The sequence below is a fragment of the Zootoca vivipara genome, chromosome 12 (assembly GCF_965207765.1).
Source record: "Zootoca vivipara chromosome 12, rZooViv2.hap1.1, whole genome shotgun sequence".
Lineage (NCBI taxonomy): Eukaryota > Metazoa > Chordata > Lepidosauria > Squamata > Lacertidae > Zootoca > Zootoca vivipara.
The window spans coordinates 18,683,085-18,708,730 of NC_142595.1; the positions used below are offsets into that span (position 1 = coordinate 18,683,085).

The 25,646-nt window shown below is 44.4% G+C and overlaps 1 protein-coding gene across 1 annotated transcript in view; it reads right to left on the reverse strand.

The window, feature by feature from the left end:
- Positions 1–4,262: 4,262 nt before the first annotated feature.
- DLX4 (distal-less homeobox 4) overlaps positions 4,263–25,646 on the reverse strand; it is a 35,954-nt gene continuing 14,570 nt past the window's right edge. The window contains exons 2-3 of the mRNA XM_035136628.3: positions 16,430–16,623; positions 4,263–5,616 (exon numbers count right to left, since the gene is read on the reverse strand). Coding sequence (XP_034992519.1) covers positions 5,365–5,616; positions 16,430–16,623 — 446 coding nt within the window. The 3' untranslated portion in view covers positions 4,263–5,364. The remainder of the gene's footprint in view (positions 5,617–16,429; positions 16,624–25,646) is intronic.

Below are 25,646 nucleotides of genomic sequence, written 5' to 3' on the forward strand. Positions count from 1 at the left end.
TTAGCAAACTACAGTTCTTGGGATCCTTGGGGAAGAGCGCTGTAAATGTTCTGTGCTTCTTTCTGTGTGAAGCAATTGCCAGCCCGTGTGTGTGTGTGTGTGTGTGTGTGTGTGTGTGTGTGTGTGTGAGAGAGAGAGAGAGAGAGAGAGAGAGAGAGAGAGAGAGAGAGAGAGAGAGAGAATGAGAGATGGATGGATTTCTGTCATGGCTACCAGCCAAAAGTCATACCTGCTGTATGACTAGAGATTCCAGGAGTGTGGAAAGAGGCTACACAAGTGACTCATTCTTTACACACACACACCTTTGGCACCATGAGTGTGTGAACAACACCCTCCATAATGAGGAAAAACATGCTCTGCATATGATTTGAAACACTCGATGGTTAGGACAGCTCTTTACCCCAGGGGTGTCCTTCCCCGGGGATTGTGGTGGGGCCAAGAAGAGGAGCAGGTTCTGTAGGGACAATCCAGAAGATGACAGGCCACTTGACAGTAGTGTCATACCACTTCAAACAGTCGTGCTTCCCCCCCCAAAAGAATCCTGGGAAATGTAGTTTGTTAAAGGGTGCTGAGAGTTTTGCCACGAGACCTTTGTTTCCCGAAAGAAACTACTGATCCCAGAGTGCTTTGACAATCAATCCCTCTTTCCAGGCAACTGGGAATTGTTGTTCTGTGAGGAGAATAGGGGTTGCTGAACAACTCTCAGCACCCTTTAACAAGAATTCTTTGTGGGGGGGGGTGGAAACCAAAACTGTTTAATGTGGTATCACGGAGTTTTAGATGTTCAATGCAGATGCAGCCCTAGTTGAAGGTGGAGATCTCTACCCCAGAGAATTTTTATTTTGGATGCATTTCTCTCTACGCCAGTGTGGTGTAGTGGTTAAGAGTGGTGGACTCGTAATCTGGGGAGCCGGGTTCGCGTCTCCGCTCCTCCACATGCAGCTGCTGGGTGACCTTGGGCTAGTTATTTGAGTCTCTCAGCCCCACCTACCTCACAGAGTGTTTGTTGTGGGGGAGGAAGGGAAAGGAGAATGTTAACCACTTTGAGACTCCTTCGGGTAGTGATAAAGCGGGATATAAAATCCAAACTACTACTATTCCTCCTCCTCCTCCTCCTCCTCCTCCTCCTCCTCCTCCTCCTCCTCCTCCTCCTCCTCCTCCTCCTCCTCCTCTTCTTCTTCTTCTTCTTCTTCTTCTTCTTCTTCTTCTTCTTCTTCTTCTTCTTCTTCTTCTCTCTCTCTCTCTCTCTCTCTCTCTCTCTCTCTCACACACACACACACACCATATTGTGTATGTGGCATGCAGAACCCTGGTGGGGCCTACATTGTGTGGACAACAACATTTCAAATGGTCACCACATCCTATGTGGCAAGCAGACAAGGAAGAGACACCCCAGCAGTGGAGGAGGAGCTTAATTCATTTGCCATGTTTTGCATATGCATGACTTTACCAGTAGAAGTCTGTGGCTTGGCTCATTTTCTTAAATTATTTTGTCTTTTTTTTAATGTGTTTTGAGTTCTCTGCAGTTGAGTCACCAATTGCCCTAGTGGTTCCCATCTGTAAAATGGATAAACGTTTTCTAGATGCTTAATTCCCTTGGCAATATGTGCTGCATGTGTGTGACTTGAGCTGCAGACATTTGTGGCTCAGAGCTCATTTCCTGCATCTTCTGCTTTGCATGTATATTCCATCGCGTTTTCTGGATGTGGCAGAGTTGTAACCTGCTTCGGATTATTATGATCTTGCATGGCCTGCTATCGTACGGTCATGCTATGCCCGGTGACAGATTTGTAAACTCATACACTGGCAGTTTTCATTTGTAAGTAAAGAAGTTGGAGTTCTTGACTGAAGGTCACAAACAAATACAGTCATACCTCGGTTTAAGTACGCTTTGGTTTGAGTACTTTCAGTTTAAGTACTCCGCGGACCCGTCTGGAGTACTTTCCATTACTTTCAATGGGAAAGTTCGCTTCAGGTTAAGTACGCTTCAGGTTAAGTACGGACTTCCAGAACCAATTACACTCATACTTCGGGTTAAGTACGCTTCAGGTTGAGTACTCCGCGGACCTGTCTGGAACGGATTAATCCACTTTCCATTACTTTCAATGGGAAAGTGCACTTCAGGTTAAGTACGCTTCAGGTTAAGTACAGTGGTACCTCGGCTTAAGTACACAATTGGTTCCGGAAGTCTGTTCATAAACTGAAGCAAACTTTCCCATTGAAAGTAATGGAAAGTGAATTAATCCGTTCCAGATGGGTCCGCGGCATTCGTAAACCGAAAATTCATAAACCGAGGTTCCACTGTAGTAGTAAGGCAAGAACTCAGGCCGCTGTTATAATGTATCCCTGTTAATGGTTCAAATGATACAATAGTTTCAAATAGTCTCTTCTGCAGTTGGCTGATGGGAATTGCAGTCCGTCAACATACAGAAGGCACCACACCAGGCATCCCCAAACTTCGGCCCTCCAGATGTTTTGGACTACAATTCCCATCTTCCCTGACCACTGGTCCTGTTATCTAGGGATTGTGGGAGTTGTAGGCCAAAACATCTGGAGGGCCGCAGTTTGGGGGTGCCTGCACTACACTGACTTTGCCTGCCCTATGGGGTTCCTCATGATGCAGTTGCCGGGTGCTGCCGAGGCAGAGCATGGCATTGTGTCCCTGGAGGTCCAGTTCCATACAAGAACTGAGTCTGCAGGAATGGTTGTGGTGAAGACTCATAACAGTCATCTCCATTTATTTTCTAGATTCAAACTTCACAACAGGTGTTTGCCAAACCCGGCCCTCCAGTTGTTTTGGGACTACAACTCCCATGATCCCTAGCTAACAGGACCAGTGGTCAGGGATGATGGGAATTGTAGTCCCAAAACAGCTGGAGGGCCAAGTTTGGCCATGCCTGCTTTACAAGAACTATAAAGGAGGAGCTTAACAGCATTCGTTTGTACAAAAAAAAATTATTTATAGTTTTACATTCTGTTTATAAATTGAAAACAATACAATATACCAAAAGCTGTATTTCAATAAATAAAAATGTCATTATGCTTGGCAAAGTGGGGGGGGGGGAGAGAGAAAGAAGTTAAATTAGTTTTTCCTTTTTCCTTTTAATGGTTTAGTTAAATAGCCTCCAGTTATTTGCTGGAGGTGGGGGGGGGGGGAGAGAGAGACTTCATGTTGTAGCTGAAACAAATATGAAAGATCCTTTTTTCTTTTTTTAAAAAAATATGGGAGTGGGAAGAGGATATGGAGATTACATTCCACAAACGTTTCATTGACTGTAAACATAATCCTGGCTTTAGCACAATTTTTAATGAAAAAATATTTTAGTACAGACAGACATGGAAGCAAATTTGGCTTTGAAGAAAGCAGTTGGATATTTTAAAAAATATATATATTTCCCCCCTGCTTTTAGCAAATTGCAGCTACGGTATATGGGGATTGGCTACCTAGAACTATCACCAATTCCTTTTGCAGGTAGAAGGTGAATTGAACCAATTTTGATGGGTAAAAGTTCTTGCCAGTTTTAACCCCATGAGAATATCCAGCCTAACTTGTATCCTTGGCTTGTTTCAAACCATGGCCCGGTTTCAAACATTGCCAACTGCATACCTGACCGGTAGATTTACAAAAATCCCAGCAGAACACAGTTTATGCCCTTGCTTCATGAAAATTAAAGAGGATCTTATACATTACCTTCTCTATTGCCCCATTTACTCGGGCTTTAGAGACACAAACTATACCCAACTCTATAATCAATCCTGAAGATAGAGTAAAAATTTTGTTAGTTGATGCTAACCCACGAATTACCCATGTGGTAGCGGTCTTTGTGATGAAGGCCATGAAAGCCAGGGAAAGATTTATAGATGATAAAGTAAAGACCCCTTCATCGGCTGTTTAACTCGTTGCTTGTTTTCCTTCTCTTCCTGTTTTGTGGGATGAAGGTTTTGTTGGGATAGTATGTAATGAATTTTAACATTTTTAATTATTGTTGTGTTGATATTTGTGTACAGGCATGGTCCTCACAATAAACGGTTTGGTTGTTGTTGGTATACTTGGCCCCCCCTCCCCATTATGAAATTATGCCAATATTTAGGCTCTCTTTCCTACAGGGCTTTTGGAGTGAACTGTTTTGATTTCATAATGTTCACTGAATTGGTTCCTAAATCTCTGAACCTGAAAGCCATTCCTATAACTGACAGGTAAACTAAAATCAAGTTTGTTTTGGAGTAGAGCTTTGAATGATTTCTAGTTCATTCTCTTTTTATTTTTATTTTTTTATATTTTAGACTCCTTGGGCCTTTAAGTTTATAGAACATAATATTTGGGGGGAAATAAATGAAACCATTCTCATTCCACTCTCGGTGTGTGCATGTGCGTTGACATTTTCTTAGTCTTAAGTATATTCTACAGGTACTCCAGCACAGCAGCTTGTAACATTCTGAATAGGTTTATTTTGGTGTGTTGTTGTTGTTGTTGTTGTTGTTGTTGTTGAGGATTTGGACGGACTTGAATTGAACTGTGAACTGAACTAGTTTGTTTTGTAAAGGGAAGAACCCGAACTGAAATCACTTCCTTTTTAGACCTATAGTCCCTTAAATAAAAAGAACTCTCCAAACTCTGCTTTCTTGCCTGTTTCACCAGTTAATCATTCCTTCTCTCAGGTCCTTGCCTGGAGTAGATCTCTGTGCAGCTCAAAACCTTGCTACACTAACTAGGATTGCCGAAGAAGAAGAAGAAGAAGAAGAAGAAGAAGAAGAAGAAGAAGAAGAAGAAGAAGAAGACATAAAGATGGCAATGCCTCTGTGCCTTGAGCCTCTGCAGGACAAGGCGGAAATACAACAGATAAAGCCCTCCCCGTCACTGCACCTGTTTATTTGCTGTCTTCCATCAATACTGCTTAAGGCACAGAAGCCTTGCCGGATGAGAGGGGGGAAGTATGGCAAAACCTCACATCTTACTAACACAAATAGATCTGATGGTCCATGTCACGCTTGAGCCTATCTTTGGAACGAAAAACACACAAGCACCTCTCTTGTAAAATCCCTGACGAAGAGACGCCGATTAAAATGGGATCCTGACCTTCCATTCATGTTTCGGAGCTGGGGGGGGGGTTCTTTCCCTAACTTTGCCTCACACAACCTGCCATCGTCGTTGTTAGATTTGGTCCCTGGGGACATGTCCGTTCGAAGTCCATCTCCCGCCAGGTATGTTCTCACCAAGAGAAAAGTGCTGGTGATTCCTTCAAAGAAGCCAACTTTCTCCCTCCAAACTCCACGCCCTCCATTCGCCTGTTCCGAGGACCCTGATCAGCACTGTGGAGGAAAAGACACGTCGAGGATGGGCTGACACTCCCAACGCCCCCTTTGTCACATCACCGGAGGCCTCCCCATGGCGTCTTGGTGCTGCGGTTGGTGGTACCAAGGTCCAAAACTGTTGATGTAGCTGCTGGGAGGCAGGGGAGGGCCTTTGCATGCCATAGGGATGTCCCAGAGTGGGGGGATGTTGGGGGAGCAAGGGGACAAAGACGAGGAACTGTGGAGGTGATCATCTTGGATGCTGGAGCCCTGCTTCATAATCTTTTTGAACTTGGAACGCTTGTTCTGGAACCAGATCTTCACCTGCGATAACAGAGAGGGAAAGGTGTAAACAGAGCATGCAGAGATAATAAATAAATAAATAAATAATAATAATAATAATAATAATAATAATAATAATAATAATAATAATTTATTTATTTATACCCCGCCCATCTGGCCGGGTTCCCCCAGCCACTCTGGGCGGCTTCCAACAAAACATTAAAATACAGAAATCCATCAAACATTAAAAGCTTCCCTAAACAGGGCTGCCTTAAGATGCCTTCTAAAGGTCTGGTAATTGTTGTTCTCTTTGACCTCTGGTGGGAGGGCATTCCACAGGGTGGGCGCCACTACCGAGAAGGCCCTCTGCCTGGTTCCCTGTAACTTAGCTTCTCGTAGCGAGGGAACCGCCAGAAGGCCCTCGGCACTGGACCTCAGTGTCCGGGCAGAACGATGGGGGAGGAGACGCTCCTTCAGGTATACTAAAGCCTAAATTTATTTCAGTCAATAACCAGTTGAGGGAAGCGAAACAAGGCTAGGAGAAAGAAAGGGGAAAAGTCATCAAGCAAGTTCTTCCTTCTTGAACGCCCTTGCTAAATATATATACTGTATATTCCTGTATAAGGCTACTTTTTAACCCAGGAAAATCTTCTCAAAAGTCGGGGGGTCGTCTTATACGTCAGGTCGTATTTCTTATACGGCGAGTATATCCCGAACTCTATATTTTAACTGGAAAAGTTGGGGGTCGTCTTATACCCCCCCAGTCGTCTTATACGCCGGAATATACAGTATATATTTTTCTCATCTTAAAGGTCTTCCCCCACTCCGTGCGAATTTGCATTTATGAATAGTGTTAGGTTCAAGAACTGTAGTGCGGTTGAATATTGAATTTCAATATTGAAATTGAACACTTGCCCCGATTGTCTTAAAGAGCTCCAGCAACACTCACATTGAAACTCAAATGTGAAATCATTGGGGAAATCCTAAAGAGTCAAAATTTGGATGCTGAACTTCTGCCAGGTATTGAATTGTCTTGACATTCCTTTTCCTTTCCAGTCTGTGTTGAAGTTGCCATATATGGACTCGGCCAAATACTCAGACTTGGAGTAACATTCATGCAGGAAGGAAGCCCTTTACTGGCCCTACCTGTGGCCTGACTCTGCTTAAGACATCTGATCCTTTGCCCCTAAGTGTGTGTATGTCCAACCACTTGTGTAGAATGTTCTTGAACGGCACTGTCCTGGTACTATTTCCACCAAGGGCAAAATCGTGGTGGTATTGCTGGTAGGATTCAACTAGCCTATCACATCAGGGCAAAGACTTCTACTTGTGGGCTGGGACTTTCTCTCAAACATGCCCTTAGCCCTCCAAAAGAGTGATTCTATTCTAAAACAAAAAGCAGTCTCAAAGGCTGTACCTGAAAACAGATGAATTAGCTGTTTTATTTTCTGTCAGCTGACCACTCAGAATACACCCTCAGCTGCTTTTTTCTCCCATGGAGGAAAAGATACAGGGTCCCCCAGGGCTGGATTGAGGTTTGACGAGGCCCTAAGCTACTGACGGTAATGGGGCCCTTTATATGTCCAGCTGTCCTTTGTCAACAACAAATTGTGGCTGTTTTTTGTGTTGAATACATGCTATATGGTAATTTATGGACCTAATAGGTCCATACACAACACGAATCAAAACACTGTTGCTATATGTAGGTTTTATTTTATTTGTTTTTCATCTTATATTTTGGAAATGTACATCCAGGTTTTTTGGGGCCCCCGAAGAGAGTGGGGCCCTAAGCTACTGTATAGCTTGTTTAGCTTATATGTAAATCTGGCACTGGGGTCCCCATATCTTCTTCTCTGTTGGGAGAAAAGCAGTTTTTGGACCTGCTCTTATCTCAGTTTCAGATTCCAAGCTTGCCCGTCTCAGTAAAGAAACCCATTGCAGGGAACCAGGCAGAGGGCCTTCTCGGTGGTGGCGCCCGCCCTGTGGAACGCCCTGCCATCAGATGTCAAAGAGGAAAACAGCTACCAGATTTTTAGGAGACACCTGAAGGCAGCCCTGTTTAGGGAGGCTTTTAATGTTTAATAGATTATTTTATTTCATTTTTCTGTTGGAAGCCGCCCAGAGTGGCTGGGGAAACCCAGCCAGATGGGCGGGGTATAAATAATAAATTATTATTATTATTATTATTATTATTATTATTATTCCATCAGAGGGCACAGGAAGCACACAATTGTGTGTAACATGTCGCTTAGCCCCAAGTTGGACATGTTGGCGCAGAATTTCTTGCCAACTCTATTCCCACTGTGGCACCAAAACTATTTGTTTTCTCCTGTGCTGCCTTGAGACTCTCCTCTTCTTTAGGACTGCCCCAACTGGGGCCATAATAAGGGACTGCCGCTGTCAGAGAAAGGATTAGGGGTGGACTTACGGTTTCACCAACCATCATTCTGGATGGTGATATCTGTGCATGGGTTTTGCTCATGCTGAAGAAGATCTCAGGTCTTCCAAGTGTCCTGGTTTTCCAGGGAAAGTCCCGGATTTACAGGAGCCATTTTGATCTCAAAATGTCCCACTTTTCATTGGGATGTCCCTATTTTCATCGGAGAAATGTCAGATGTCATGGAGTCATGGAGATAAGTAACTGCACAACTTTTATAAGACATCTGAAAGCAGTCCTGTATAGGGAACTTATTTAAATGTTTAACATTTTATTAGGTTTTTATATATGTTGGAAGCTGCCCAGAGTGGCTGGGGCAACCCAACCGGATGGGCAGGGTATAAATAATAAGATTTATTATTATTATTATTATTATTATTATTATTATTATTATTATGAAATTATGGTGCTGGAGGAGACTCTTGAGAGTCCCATGGACTGCAAGAAGATCAAACCTATCCATTCTGAAGGAAATCAGCCCTGAGTGCTCACTGGAAGGACAGATCCTGAAGCTGAGGCTCCAATACTTTGGCCACCTCATGAGAAGAGAAGACTCCCTGGAAAGGACCCTGATGCTGGGAAAGATTGAGGGCACAAGGAGAAGGGGACGACAGAGGAAGAGATGGTTGGACAGTGTTCTCAAAACCACCAACATGAGTCTGACCAAACTGCGGGAGGCAGTGGAAGACAGGAGTGCCTGGCGTGCTCTGGTCCATGGGGTCACGAAGAGTCGGACACGACTGAACGACTAAACAACAACAATTTTCATTGGAGAGTTGGAGGGTATGCATGGTCAGAGCAGCAGTACAGTAACTTGGCAGGGACTGTGCCAATAAAGTAATTGCGTCTAGAGAAAGATACCCTAGAATTCATTGCAGCCTGGTACCTATTGGATCATGTGGCATGGCCTCTGAGCCCAGAAACTTCCAACCACTTTAAGTCAACCTCTGATGAGCAGGTGAATGGATAATTCTGCCTCAAGGCAAGTGGCTGGGGTTGTCTCACCTCTTGGTGTCTTCCAATGCCATAATCCTCTTTCCATCTGCCTTAATTTCCTAGTCTGTAAAATGGGAATAAATAATAGTGCCCTATCTCCTAGGGCTATTGCAAGGATTAAAGATCAGGGCTTGTGAAGCATGCTGCATATTTTGGCAACCTCCAGCAGCTACTTGCCCCAACTTGCCTTTTTAATACACTCTGTTGCTGCCTGACCCCAGCTAACTTTTTCAAGAAGTTCTCCTCCCCCACCTTTTCTTCCTTCTTCTCCCCCCCCCCAAAAAATCTGGTTGCACAATGGCATTTGTGGAAAGATCAGAGAGGGCAAAGTGTAAACATTGGTCTTCAGGGCATTTCAAGGAGGTGGAAAACTACTGGAGGGAGAAGCAGTAGAAAAGTATGTGATTTCTCCCTCCAGAGTCTTCCCTTCTTATGTGCTACATTATCCCCATCGCATCATGTTGAAAACTTAGGAGTGTAGTGTAGCAGGGGGAACAGATGGAGTATCATATATTACTGGGTAATACTGTATATTCCGGCGTATAAGACGACTGGGCGTATAAGACGACCCCCAACTTTTCCAGTTAAAATATAGAGTTTGGGATATACTCGCTGTAGAAGAAATACGACCAAGCGTATAAGACGACCCCCGACTTTTGAGAAGATTTCCCTGGGTTAAAAAGTAGTCTTATACGCAGGAATATACAGTAGTTTAAAATAGAGAAGGAGAGAAACAAGGGGGTGGGAATCTAGTGTCAAGCACCTGTAACTTTGGGGGAAGTATTTTTGCATGCAAAAGAAGATTCACTGAAGGCTAATCTTCCTAACAGCCGGTTCCTCGTGAGTAAGTGAAAAGTAGCCAGAAGGATGGGACTGTGATTCCACTATTATTAATATATATTTTTAATTTGTTACCTGCCCTCAATGCCAAGCTCCAAGGGCAGCTTACAACAATTTAAAATGCAGTGCTAATACCCTGCCAGCAATGTGCTCCTCCCTTTGGCCCAGCCGGGGACACAAGGAGGTAGAAAATATGTAGACTTACTGCACCCCTTCCATTTGGTGAGCCTTTAAAATAGGTGCCGGGGCTAAAGGCCAGGTTGAAGCTAATGGGTCATAGCTCAATGGTTGAGCATGTATGTTGCACGCAGGAGGTCTGAAATCCATGTCACACTCGTGTCTTATATTTAAAGCACTCTTATACCACTGTGGGTTAAACCACAGAGTCTAGGGCTTGCCGATCAGAAGGTCGGAGGTTCGAATCCCCACGACGGGGTGAGCTCCCGTTGCTCGGTCCCAGCTCCTGCCAACCTAGCAGTTCGAAAGCACGTCAAAGTGCAAGTAGATAAATAGGAACCGCTCTGGCGGGAAGGTAAAAGGCGTTTCCGTGTGCTGCTCTGGTTCTCCAGAAGCGGCTTAGTCATGCTGGCCACATGACCTGGAAGCTATACGCCGGCTCCCTCGGCCAATAATGCGAGATGAGCGCGCAACCCCAGAGTCGGTCACGACTGGACCTAATGGTCAGGGGTCCCTTTACCTTTATACCACTTTAGCCGTTATGCCTTCCCCCAAAGAATCCTGGGGACGGTAGTTTGCCAAGAGTTCTGGGAACTGTAGCTCTGTGACCAGTGGTGTAAGAAGGGGGGTATGGTGGGTGCGGTTTGCCCTGGATGTCATCACTGAGAGGGGTGACAAAATGGCAAAAATATGTGTTTCTGAAAAAAATAACTCCCGCACCCAGCGCACGCCCCTTCCTACGCCACCACAGGAACACTCTCCCCTCGTGTGATTTCCAGAAACCAGAAGCATTGCTGTAGGCAGAGCACAGCTTTTATGGCTAGTAGCCTTTGACAGCCCTCTCCTCCATGAATCTACCTAATCCAGAGGCGTAGCTAGGTGAGGTGGGGGGCGCACTGGGCATCACACCGCGGAGCCTGCAGCGTGCCTGAGCCACACATCTCTCCTGTGGCATAAGATATGGTATGGATGCAACCTAGATCTCAGGGATCTCCAGATCAAAGAATCTCAGGTAGCAGGAGTTGTGAAAACCCCATTTTGCTTGAGACTCTGGAGAGCTTCTGCCAACAAGGGTAGACAATGCTGGCATAAGGAAGCTTTGATTGCTCCAGCTGCACCACCAGCCTTCATTATTGAACATACACACAGAGAGAGAGAGCCTGGGACAGATTGTTTTCTCCTGAGAAAGGGTGGCTCGGAAGAGGGATCCTTGCTCACAGTGTGAAGAACTCATCCCACTTTCATCCCTGGAAAAACAGGTCCTGCAGGTTGTTGTTTTGTCTCCAAAACCTGCCAAACCTGTTTGTCCAGAAGGGAGGTTGGGAGAAAATAAATGTGGGCCCCACAAGAAGCAAAGACTCCCTGAAACCACCTCGAGCTCTCTTTTAAAAGAAATACCTATGTATTTTTAAAAGAAATACCTATGTATATATTGTCCACCATGGACTTCCCCTGAGCAAGTGGATTTAGGCGACAAGGCTCAATTTTTAAAAACAACATTATATTCATACTAAGTTCTCTCTCTCTCTCTTAAAGGGGGTGGGGACTAAATTCGCCCCATTGCTGTGAAAAATATTGGAAACCGTAGTTTACAGAAAGTCACATACTTTAAATGCATGGTGTGTGTGAAAACTGTAGCATAAATGCCTCACAGCTGCTGAACCCCACAGACTTGTTCAAGGCCTAAAACAGGCATCCCCAAACTTCGGCCCTCCAGATGTTTTGGACTACAATTCCCATCATCCCTGACCACTGGTCCTGTTAGCTAGGGATCATGGGAGTTGTAGGCTAAAACATCTGGAGGGCCGCAGTTTGGGGATGCCTGGCCTAAAACTAAACCTCTTTGGTTCTGATGAAGTTTCAGAGAAGAGTATAGGCTCATATTTGGTGCGCCTTGGAAGACTATTTGTATGATAAGTTTTCACCCCCAACATTTTTGAGAGGGGGAGAAAACCTTTCCAAGGGTTTTACAACCCTTTCTTGTTTTACAAGAATGTAAAACAAAACTCAGCTGATCATTTAAAATGTTTTTTAAGTGGGTAAAACAGGTAATGAATAATAATAATAATAATAATAATAATAATAATAATAATAATAGGAACCACACTTTATGACCAGCACACATAACACACACACACACACACAAAACACTGAACAGAACAAACTGAGTTTTTGAAGCCTACTCATATACTAGCCGATACAGACAATATCCTATTTACTTATTTTGGCTGAACTTCGCACTACACAGCGTCTAAGTGTGCAAGCGGAGGGTGCTTGTGATGTCCAAAGCACAGAGGAACTTTTTGCACATCCAGCGGAGCAGAACTATCTGAGATCCTTGTTTCCACAAGTGCCTTACACTGAGGCAAGAGTCCTGACTTTTGCTATTACTCTTTCATTCCACTGCGGAACCAGAATTTGTTGCAGAATACCAACTCCTCCCCTGCCCGAAAGCCAAAAATTCCACGGGCTAATCTATTCTAATTTTAATCTGTTTTAGCATGTTAACTTTTGTATGTTTTAAAGCCCCTTGATTTCATTGCTTTATCTTTTCGTAAACTGCTTTGAGGTTTCTCCAAGCGAGGGGTGTATCAATTTTATGACATAATACAAGTTCTCTTAACCTCAGGATCATGGGTTCGAGCCCCACGTTGGGCAAAAAGATTCCTGCATCGCAGGGGTTGGACTAAATGACCCCTATGTTCCCTTCCGGCTCTTACGATTCTGTGAAATGCACATATACCGGTAGCACCTTTATCTACCAAGTAGCCAATTGGGGGAACTATTAGGTTCAAAATATTTTTTTCTATTCACGTTTGGTTTACCTGCTCATTCTGATATCGAACAGAGGAAGAACTCCGTTTTATAACACTTCACGGCCCTACAACACAATTCCCTGCCCTCACCCACCCCACAAGTTCTCAGCGTGCAGATTTGGCAGGTTCTTACTTGACTCTCGTCTTCTCTGCCTAAATAAAAAATAAATCTTTTTTATGCCTCTGGCTCTGGGCTCACCCCTGACATCTGTCTGTCTCGAGCGATCTCCTTAAGCTCCTCAACCACCTGTGCGGAAGGGCTTCTGGGTGAGTGGAGCAAACTTTCAACGGTGCCAATTCCCCTAAAAAAAACCCAAACTGTGGGCAAAACGCAGGGGGTGAGACTCCAGCGCTAGTCACGTGGAAACAGTCATCACCGGACCGTGCCTTTGGATTTGGCGCACCGAAAGGGGAGTTCTCCTCCAGTTTCATAAGCTTTCCCAGTTGAATATACATGGTTGTTGTCATCCTGGCAGGGATCCCGTGCTTCTTAAATACTGGGGGCGCAGCCAGAAATTCAACAGGTGAAGCATTTCCAGCCACAGGGGGAAACCTCATACTTCATTTCCAGTGCCACTCTACCGCATTCCCACAATCCTCCTGTTTGTTCCTGAGCTTTCTCCATTAGTGTCTTGCCTAAGGAAAAGCGCAACACCTTCTGGGCAGAGAACACCTCACTCTGCTCGGCACCTGCCACTGTCACACCTGCACAATAAAATGTCACCACCGGTGGGGGGTGTTGCTGCTCATGATTCCAGCCTCTCCCTTCCATTCATTCCCTCGCTCCCTCGCTTTCCACCACCTCCCTGAAACCGTCCGTCAGCATTCCACAGCCACTGAGCGTGCTCAGTGCGCGCTCGGCTGCTATTGGGTCCCACACTACGCAATGCACCCTCCCCCAAACGCATTTCTTGTGCTTCCGCAAACCTCTCAAGCCTGCTGTCACCTCTTTCTTGTCTGTAGGCTGCGCAGTTGTGGCCACGAAAGGAATGACATGCGCAGCTTCTTAATTGTATTTGGGCTTCTTAATTGTATTTCACTATTAATATATTTCTTCGTAATTGTGTTTCAGTTCAACAATTCCTTTGATAAAATACATACTTTGTTATGTGCAAACGGCTTTAGATACCCATTTCCAAAATATAAGATGAAAAACAAATAAAATAAAACCTTCATATCGCAACGGTGTTTGTTTTGTGTCGTGTATTAGGTCCATAAATTGCCATATAGCATATATTCAAAACAAAAAACAGCGACAAATTTGTTGTTGACAAAGGACAGCTGGACATAAAAAGGGCCCCATTACCTTCAGTAGCTTAGGGCCTCGTCAAACCTAAATCTGGCCCTGGATGTAGTAGTTAAGAGCAGGAGTTGGGGGGGGGGTATCTTCCCTTTCTATGATTGCTAATTCTTGTTTTCTTTCTGCTAATTCTATCCAGTGCTGCATTTATAGAAAAAGAGGTGCCTGAACTCGCCATGAACGCCTCCCTTGTTCTCTTATAATGGCAATGGCATGCACCTGAGGGGTGCTGGAACTGAGTTCTGGTGAGTTCTGGCTGGAAAAAAATGCCCTGGTTCCATTTATATTTATGCTTTACTTTTTGAGGTTCCCCATCTTGGATTAATGAAGATACAGGAAGGTGATGGGGAAGCTCCCAAGCGAGAGCTGGGAGATTTCACTCTTCTGTGATTGGAATAAGGGTTAAGATATAATTGTGATAGAGGGCCTTGCATTCCTCTCCTTTCCTTTCCTCTCCTCTTTATTTTCTTCCTTTTCTTTGGAAAAGGAAGGAAATTTGGAAGAGGGAGACTGGCTAAGAGGTAAGATCGCCTTCACACACAAACACTTTGCTGCATTTTAAGTCGCTAATGTGAACATACTCTAATATCACATGCCGCCACAAAGCTCTCTGGGTGGCCTTGAGGCTATCACTTATCCTTCTTTTTAAAAATTATTATTATTATTATTATTATTATTATTATTATTATTATTATTTGACAAGGTAATGATAATACATAAATAAGAATAAAAATGTGCACCCCACCACCGAGACCATTCCATTGTAACTACCCAACCTCCCAAAATTTCAACACCTCTTGCGATGGCTTGACCCCTTTCCGTTTTAACAGTACAAATTCTACAAACACCCTCCATATCTCCCCCCAAATCATTCCTCCTGCCTATTCCCCGCCTTACCTTAATGGCACATGTTAATTTATCATTAATAGCTATATCTCACACCTCTTTCTACCATTCTTCCATTTTGCATTCTGCATTCTTCCTAGCTATCATAATCCGTGCAGCCTGCGAATCTTCTACCCCATCGTAAATTGATAATAATGCTGCTACCTCCGGACTTTTCGTCATCTTTAACCCAGTGATTTCTGTTACCTCCTTAAACAGAAAAAAAAATAGTACATATTTGCACCCCCCACCACATGTGAACATAATTCCCGGTTTCCTGACATCCCTTCCAACTCACTTATCCTTCTGATCACATCCACACCATTCATTTAAGAGACATGGATTCCCCTCAAACAATCCTGGGAACTGTAGTTTACCCCTCAAAGAGCTACACATTTCCTACTCGTAGAAGCGCCAACCTGTGCCCAACATTGGGGGCCCCATCATGTGTGTGACATCACATGTGTCGTATCATCACAGACCGTGCAGTGTCTCTGGGTGGTGTGCAACCTCCAGCCAGGCGACGCAGCATCTCTCAAGGTGGTGGAGGACAGCGACCAAAGGTAGGAAAGAGGGGGATGGAGGGGCAGGTGGGTGGGCAGGTGAGGAAGAGCTCAGCCTCCCCTGCCCCCTCAAGATGGGGGGGGCTCAGACCCGTCCCAGCAGACATGGTGGGGGTGAAGGTGCCTCAGCCCTATAGAGTTGGCACCTATTGCCCACCAGTGCCTTTAAAAAATGACACTTCCCACGATTCTTTGGGGAAAAGTCGTGTACTTTAAATGTCACATCTGCCTACCCTATCTCTCTGGGTTGCTTTGAGGATATAATAAAGGGAGACCCTGGCCAGATGCAAAAGAGAGCACCCTTAATAGTTATGGATACACAAGTATCCAGGTGGCGCTGTGGTCCAAACCATAGAGCCTCTTGGGCTTGCCGATCAGAAGGTCGGCAGTTTGAATCCCCGCCACAGGGTGAGCTCCCGTTGCTCAGTCCCAGCCCCTGCTAACCTAGCAGTTTGAAAGCACATCAAAGTGCAAGTAGATAAATAGGTACCGCTGCAGCAGGAAGGTAAACGGCGTTTCCATGCACTCTGGTTTCCATCGCGGTCTTCCGTTGTGCCAGAAGCGGTTTAGTCATGCTGCCCACATGGTCTGGAAAGCTGTCTGTGGACAAATGCTGGCTCCCTCGGCCTGAAAGCAAGATGAGCGCCACAACCCCATAATCGCCTTTAACTGGACTTGACCATCCAGGGGCCCTTTATCTTTACCTTTTTTCTGGTTTTTTACACAAGTATTAAGGTCCTCTTTCTCTACATGTAGGTCACACCCTAAACTCCTAGGAACCAGGGGATGGGGAAAGTTACATTACAGATAAATGAACCAAAGGATGTTTGCAACATCTCACCTGGGTTTGGGTCAAGCCCAACTGCGCTGCTAGCTCTGCTCGCTCGGGTAACGCCAGGTACTGGGTTTGCTGGAAGCGCTGGTTGAGGGCCTGGAGCTGGAGACTCGAGTAGATGGTGCGAGGCTTGCGGATCTTCTTGCCTTTGCCATTGATGCGGATTTCGCCGTTCTCAATGATGGTCGATTTCTCAAGGTCTTCGAAAGCAAACAGAAAGGTGAAAGGGAAAAGTAAGTAAGTAACTGGACCCAATTCCAGAGATTCTTAACATATAACCAGACAAAGATTTATGCAGGATTTGGATAAATGCATGCAACCACTGGGATGGGGTGGGCCCCTGTTAAATCTGTGCTTACATCTTTATAAAAACGAATTCCAAATATCGTTACATTTGTCCATGGCAAATCTACATTTGTGCACAACTTGTTCATTTGTGGCGAGCTTATCCTTATTCTCCATCCAATCATTAAAGGGAGCTGCATTTCTGTTTTTCCAGTTCATAAATACCATATTGGCCGATTGGAAGGTCAGCAGTTCGAATCCCTGTGACGGGGGTGAGCTCCCGTTGCTCAGTCCCTGCTCCTGCCCACCTAGCAGTTTGAAAGCACCTCAAAGTGCAAGTAGATAAATAGGTACCCCTACAGCGGGAAGGTAAATGGTGTTTCCGTGTGCTGCTCTGGTTTCGCCAGAAGCTGCTAAGTCATGCTAGCCACATGACCTGGAAGCTGTCTGCGGACAAACGCCGGCTCCCTCAGCCTATAGAGAGAGATGAGCACGCAACCCCAGAGTCGTTCACGACTGGACCTAACGGTCAGGGGTACCTTTACCTTTTTTAAACTACAATAACAATCCCCCACCCCCTTTTCTTAATGTACACAACATCCTTTTTCTTCTGCTTTTTTTTCTACATGGGTACTATTTCTTGTTTCTTCTTTTCCGTGTCTTATCTTACTCTGTCCACTTGTAATTTTGTACTTTCAATAAAGAATATTTAAAAAAAAAGAAAGAAAGAAATTGTGTTTGTATGATCTTCTTCAACCCTTGCTTGAAATGGCACCAGGTAAGTGTTGTTGTTTTTCCCCCTTCCCAGTGAGGATTGTATAATCATAAGATTGCATGATGTGTATACAGTGACGAAGGGCGTACTGTATTTAGAAATGGGTACTTTCTGGTAGCTACTCCATCTGTTGTTGTTTTGCTCATTAGCATCTGATGCTGAAGACACTACTATTCACACAAACTGAATTTTCAAATCAGTCGTTTTGTACATTTTTTATTTTATTTATTTGTTTGTGTTTGTTTGTGTGCTTGAAATGTGGGGAGTGCATCAGCACAGCAGCTGGAATCGATTTGCAAGAGGGTAGCATAGGAATGAGGTAGATTAAACCTCAGAGCCACTGATGCCCTCAAAGACCTTGATTATGCCGTCAAGCAGGATTTGGGGGCAGACACCCAGGAACCCGCCCCCCTCCCAAGTCAGCAGGAGAGCCTCCCACCAGTTTTGAAGTGAACAAAGTAGACCCACTAATTTCTAAAGAGAGTCTCTGCCCCCCACCATTAATAGCATTGTTTGTTTGTTTTTGGTTTTTTGGTTTTTCAAAAGTTTACAAACATACAAATACCAAACACGTAACTCACAAATGATCCAGAACCGTTACGAATTTGCCTCCCCTCCCCTCCTTTTGTGGTTTTTGCTTTAGTTTTAGTTTTTTTATACTGCATTTTCCACATAACTCCCTCTTTAAGTTATTCTTTTCTTTCTCTTAATAATCTTTTTTTTTATTAAACTGCTGGTTTTAGGTTAACCCTGTTGATGCCAGAACTTTTCAAATATTCCACAAATTTCACCCACTCTTTAATAACTCTTTCCCCCTCTTGGTTTCTTATTACACCTGTTAATTTTGCCATTTCGGCATAGTCCATTAATTTGATCGGCCACTCTTCCTTGGTTGGAATAATGTCTTCTTTCCACCTCTGGGCAAATACCGTTCTAGTTGCTGTTGTAGCATACATAAAGTTTATAAGGTCCGTTGGAATCTCTGTATCTACCTCTCAATAATACACCACTGAAGCTAGGTGAAGAAAGCACTCTGCACATGCACAAAAGCACTGTGTTCACATGTCAACCCACAGGTGCAAAAACAAATCTGAAAATGCCCACTGTTCCAATTAGTCACAGTTCAGTTCCTAATTCCTAATTGGAGAGGTGACACAAAAACCTCAGTTTTTATGGTGAGTGGGCAGGTTGTGGTGACTGCATGTGGCTCTCTGTGTACACTCAGGAACCCTCTAGTACTAACTCCTAGGGGCTGAGATATTATTTGGAAAATCTGTAGATTAAGTCCTGGCTAAGAGTTGAGCCTCAACCACCAGCCTAGATCCCAGATACCAGCAGAGCATTATGATGTCACATGATTGACGGTTGTGATGTCACATGATTGACAGACAGACGGCCCTCCCCATCTGCCAAATTTAGCCACACCCTAGCCTAGCACTTGGCTCCCACTCCTCCACTAAGGCAGGATTTACACCATGGAAACGTTTACAAACCCTCCAAGTGTCCCTATTTTCCAGGAACGCTTCTGATTTAGAGAAGACATCCTGGTCTCTGATTTGATCCCAGAATCTCCCACTTTTCTGTAGGAAAATTAATTGGAGAAATGTTGGAGGATATGGTAGGATGTCTGTATTTTCCGCTGGAGGGTATGGAGTTATCCAACTCCCAAGGTGTCTGAAGGCAATCCTGTATAGGGAAGGGTTTTTTTGCGAATGTTTTATTATGTTTTTATATATGTTGGAAGCTGCCCAGAGTGCTGGGGCAACCCAGTATATACAGCAAGATTATCATTATGGAATGAGATGTCAATATTTTCATCGGAGAAATGTTGGAGGGTATGTGTTTAGTATGAGCTAAGGGCAGGGCCGGATTGAGATTTGACGAGGCCCTAAGCTACTGAAGGTAATGGGGCCCTTTATATGTCCAGCTGTCCTTTGTCAACAAATTGTCACTGTTTTTTGTGTTGAATATATGGGTAATTTATGGACCTCATAGGTATCTCAAGCCATTTGCACATGCAGAATGTAGGCACCCTATATATAGAAACGAGCAAACTAGGGATATTTTAGGGAGCAGGCGAGCAGGTCCCATGACTTACATCAGGCACCCCCAAACTTCGGCCCTCCAGATGTTTTGGACTACAATTCCCATCATCCCTGACCACTGGTCCTGTTAGCTAGGGATGATGGGAGTTGTAGGCCAAAACATCTGGAGGGCCGCAGTTTGGGGATGCCTGACTTACATCATAGGAGCCTACACAACACAAAACACTGTTGCTGTATGTAGGTTTTATTTTATTTGTTTTTTATCTTATATTTTGGAAATGTACATCCAGGGTTTCTTTTCCTTTAATTTTTGGGGACCCCCAAGAGAGTGGGGCCCTAAGCTATAGTTTTTTAGCTTATATGTAAATCCGGCACTGGCTAAGGGGGCAGGAAAATAGCTACAGACATTTTTTAAAGACCCCAAAATGACCATGTGGATCAACTGTGTATCAGGGACCGGGCATTCCTGTACATCCTTTACTGACTACCTCCCTTGGAAAATGTAGCTGTCACCTGTCTTTTGAAGGCTCTGTCAAACATGCAAGTCATCACTTGATAGTGCATCAATCAATGGGCAAGGATATCTGAACAGGGCTGAGATACCGGTAACACAACCATACAAAGTCCATCAGGCATACAGAGCATGGTTGCCTTCTCACTATACATTTAAAGCCCTGCTATGTCATCACTTCTAGGGCCACAGGTGGGTTAAACCACAGAGCCCTAGGGCTTGCTGATCAGAAGGTCGGCAGTTCGAATCCCTGCAACAGGGTGGGCTCCCGTTGCTCGGTCCCAGCTCCTGCCAACCTAGCAGTTCTAAAGCGCGTCAAAGTGCAAGTAGATAAATAGGTACCGCTCCAAGTGGGAAGGTAAACGGTGTTTCCGTGCGCTGCTCTGGTTCACCAGAAGTGGCTTAGTCATGCTGGCCACATGACCTGGAAGCTGTCTGCGGACAAATGCCGGCTCCCTCGGCCTATAGAGCGAGATGAGCACCGCAACCCCAGAGTTGGTCACGACTGGACCAAATGGTCAGGGGTCCCTTTACCTTTTTTATGTCATCACTTCTAGCAGCTATGGAGAATTTAAAAACTGTATAATTTTCACAGTGCCACAGTGCTTCTTCCCAGTGATCTTTGGGATTCAGGGGAAAGCAGGCCAGTTGTCTGTATGCTACTGGATTCCCATTGCAGTGAACAACAATACTGCAGAGGAAATAAGCAAGGGCTTGCATGTTATCACAGAACCTCCAATTTAGGGTTGGCATATTTCAAAAAGTAAAAATCCGGAAACAAAAGTTTTTTTAATAAAAAGGTTTTTGAGCTATTTTGAGCCAAATACTACTTTTCCGACATTGGTTGCCATACGTCTGGATTTCCCCGGACATTCCAGCGATTCCTGTCCAGAGACTGTTATCAATGGCCAAATCCCCACTACGTCCGGGAAATTCTTGGCATAAGGCAACCTTACTCCAAGTGTCCCTATTTTCCGGGGACAGTCCCAGATTTACAGAAGCCGTCCTGGTTTCTGATTGGATCCCGGAATGTCCTGCTTTTCCTTAGGGCTTCCCTATTTTCATCGGAGAAATATGGTATCAACGTTGAGTGAGTTTTCTGCACCACAGAACTACATCTCCCAAGACACCCTTGAGAGACCCTCAACCATTAACCCGCTCTGCAGTGTTGATGTGGGGATATATGGACTTCCGATCTGCTGCTTAAAAAGGTGCCCAAATCTGCATAAGGGACTCGGAGCATTTAAACAGTGTGCAAGGATTTAAGCCCTGCCAAAACGAAAGTCTAATGAGCAGCTGGGAGAATAGAGGAGGTGGCAGAAGGGCATTTTATGGCAAAAGAAATCTCCTTGCGGTGCGGCATAAAGGTGTTTCTGAACTGAGCATGAGATTAAACCTCTTAAATAGATAGGAAGAGAAATCGTGGTAGAAAGGGTTGAAGGAATGAACTCACAGAGCAATCTAACCCCAACCTGAAATCAAGGACGGATTTCAGTTTGGTGAGGTCCTAAGCAGGTGGCGCTGTGGTCTAAACCACAGAGCCTAGGGCTTGCCAATCAGAAGGTCAGCGGTTCGAATCCGCACAACAGAGTGAACTCCCATTGTTCAGTCCCAGCTCCTGCCAACCTAGCAGTTCAAAAGCATGTCAAGTGCAAGTAGATAAATAGGTACTGCTCTGGCGGGAAGGTAAATGGCGTTTCCATGCGCTGCTCTGGTTCGCCAGAAGCGGCTTAGTCATGCTGGCCACATGACCAGGAAGCTGTCCGCTGGCTCCTTCGGACAGTAAAGCGAGATGAGCACGCAACCCCAGAGTCGTCCACGGCTGGACCTAACTACTGAAGGTAATGGGGCCCTTTATTTGTCCTGCTGTCTTTTGTCAACAACAAATTGTCACTGTTTTTTGTGTTGAATATATGCTATGTGGTAATTCATGGACCTAATAGGTATCTAAAGCCATTTGCACATAACGAAGTATGTATTTTATCATAAAATACATATTTTATGAAGGCACCCTATATATAGAAAGGAGCAAACCAGTGATATTTTAGGAAGCAGGCTAGCAGGCAGGGCCCATGACTTATCATCATAGGAGCCTACACAACACAAAACGCTGTATGTAGGTTTTACTTTATTTGTTTTTTATCTTATATTTTGGAAATGTACATCCAGGGTTTTTTCCTTTATTTTTTTTTGGGGGGGGGGTCCCAAAAGACTGGGGCCCTAAGCTATAGCTTGTTTAGCTTCTACGTAAAATCCAGCAGTGCCTGAAATACTAGAGGTGGGTTGGATGTGGTAGAAGTATCTCTCTGCCCAGCCCAGCCTGGCTCTGATGATGGGAGTTTTCCACTGACTGTGGGGGAGCCCTGCCAGCAAGAAGCACCCCAGTCTGCCTGCCCAATGGTGGTTGGGCAGAAGCTACCACTAGTGGCCATTGATAGCCATAAGAACCTCCAGAAGGGAGCATTTTGGGGGCTGCAACCCTAGAGTAGGAACAGGATCCAGCCCACACTAGCACTTTCAGCTCTATGGCTGAAACCGAGCAGAGTCCCCACAAAAGGCAATTTTCCAGGGAAGCTTTGGCAGCCTGTAGGCACTTCTCCCTTGCCTGGCAATTTTGGTGTGGTAAAAGGGTTCCGCTCAGAGCGAGGGCAGGAAACGATGCCATGAATTGGCTTTGTGATGTCAGCACATGGCCACATCTGGTTGGCCACATGATAGCACTGGCCAGATCTGATTGGCTACATGATGGTGTTGTGACATCCTCACGGTGGCTAAGTCTCAATCACATGACCAGGAAAAAGGAGCCCCAGTTTAGGCAACAACAAGAAGGAATGATATGTTGAAACAGCTGCCAAGCAGCCAGCGAACAGCAGCAGAGGCGATGAGCGTGGGGGAGTTTGGAGGACATTTGCATGCATATACAAAGCTCCATGGTCAAAATGTGTCCATTTGATGCAACCCTGTGAAATTCAAGTCTGTGCTGCAATAGATATATATCTCAGGATTTCGGTTTGATGAGGCCCTAAGCTACTGAAGGTAATGGGGCCCTTTATATGTCCAGCTGTCCTTTGTCAACAACAAATAGTCACTGTTTTTTTGTGTTGAATATATGCTATATGGTAATTTATGGACCTCATAGGTATCTCAAGCCATTTGTACATGCAGAATGTAGGCACCCTATATATAGAAATGAGCAAACCAGTGATATTATAGGGAGTAGGCTAGCAGGCGGGGGCCATGACTTACATCATAGGAGCCTACACAACACAAAACACCATTGCTGTATGTAGATTTTATTTTATTTGTTTCTTATCTTATATTTTGGAAATGTACATCCTGTTTTGTTTTTTCCTTTAAATTTTTTTGGGCCCCCCAAAAAAGTGGGGCCCTAAGCTATAGCTTGTTAAGCTTCTATGTAAATCTGGCACCGTGTGTGTGTGTGTGTGTGTGTGTGTGTGTGTGTGTGTGTGTGTGTACCATCTCTGAAGAAAATAAAATCATTATAACACTAAAGGGTTCAGTGCCATGTTACATTAAATTCAACGTGTTCAATGTCATCTGCGTTAACAATAATGAAAATATTAAGTGCATAAAGCAATTTTTATTGGGTTTTTTTTAATGCATAGATGGTGCATTAAAGGACTAGGGAAGGAAGGGTAATTTAACCATTCCCTCCCTAGTCACAGCCCCATGAAAATCACCCACCCTGCACAGCAATTACACTTAGACAGAAAGCCTCCATTTATGCCAAACTTCAGAAATTCACATTTTCCATATCTCTCTCCTTTTTTATAGCAGTCTCATGGAGAACAGGCAATTTGAAAAAAAATCATTTACCAAGTACAAAACCTAAGGATTGTAATACGTGGTCGATCAGCATCATTTTTCCTCCTCCGTACTTTGGAGGTGCAAAGCCCATTCTGTTTTAACAAATTTGGTCTTCTTTTTTTCCTAAATGGGAACAGAAAATCTAGCACACATTCTCAGTTCTTTCCAATCCAACATACTCTGCATAAAAATTCCAGACTGGATTGTATTATGCAAAAAAATTCCTCATTATATTCCTTGTTTTTAAAAACCTGCTCCTCCCCCCCCCCAAGGAGGAGAGAGTAATTGAGGAGAAGAAAGCAGGGTCCAAAAAATGCAAACAATTTCAGGAAAGAGTCGCTGTCCAATCAGAGGCCTTGTTTTCCCTCATCCTGGCTTGAAACTGTGTCAGGGGAAAGAGGCAAGGAGGAGAGGTCCCTGGGCAGTGTGCGGCTTTTAATTCTCACCGGGGTGAATTTTAATTAAGAAGCTCAATTGATGTGCAAAGCAAAAGACAAGCTGTTAGGCTTAACGAAGAACACTCCCTAGGCGCCTCAATAAACCACATCCATGTGCTACTGTCGAACCCACAATAGAGAAGACAAACACTTGCAGAAGACAGAAGTTTTGGCAAGTCAGAGAAAGATTGAGGGCAGGGGAATCACAAAAAACGGCCGCTCCCTTTAACTATCAAGATGTGCATATACACAGATAATTATTATTTCTTTACCTATATGCCGCTTAGATGCCAAAGTGGTTTTACACATATACGGACAAACAGTACTTTTTTTCTTTTAAAAAAACAAAAAGTTTAGGGGGTACAGTACTCTCATTTTCCTACTCATGTTGAAATACTGCCCCTCAATGAGGCCAAACTTAGATTCACAGAATGTTTAGGGGTATGCGCACAAACACACACATCACCATACATTTAAAGCACATTGCCCTGTCCCAAAGAATTCTGAGACTTGTAGTTCAGGCCCCACCAAGCTACAGTTCCCAGCACCCTTAACAAATTCTACAGTTCCCCAAATTCTTTGGTGGCCGTGCTTTAAATGTATGGTGTGTGCAGATGGTTTTTGAAACAACAATAAAGCCACATGTTTTTATTGCGTTTTTCAACTAGCAAACAAAACAAAATCACGAAGTAACACTCTGTAAGAAAGTAGCTGCTTCTTTTGGCAAAAAAAAAAAAAGGTTGACTCTCCACTTTTAAAATTTTTGCAACTGCATTGCACAGGGTGGGTTAAGATGCCCTGTTGCCCAAGAACTGCTATCATGGCACAAAGATGTTTGTGTTGCACCAGAGGCTCAATACTGCCTCAATCACAAGCCTAGGGTGCATTGTCAGAAACAAGGGGGGTAGTCTAGGAGAGAAGTGGGATGGGACAAAATTCTGGAGAATTCGTGTTTACCATCGTTCACTGAAGAGCATCTTCCTGCAATATTGCAAGGGATCTTGGGACCCATCGCTATTGTCTCTCCAACTGCCTACTTCAGTGTGGATCCCATAGGATCCCATTTGGGGCACATAATTCCCCAGTTTTATTTGTTTGTTTGTTTAATTTAAAATCATAATAGTGTCTCCCCACCTCCACACACACACACACACAAACTCCCCCCATCTCTTTTCAATTTTATTCTGTCTATTTAGGCAGGAGAGCTTCTCCCCGCCCCTCCACCCCAGCCACCTTTAAAGCTTTAAAAATCAAATGTTGGAAGTTTAACTTCTCATCACAACGTTCCCCACTTCATTCTCTCAAAACATCTTTGTGTGACACCACGTTAAAAGTTAAGCCC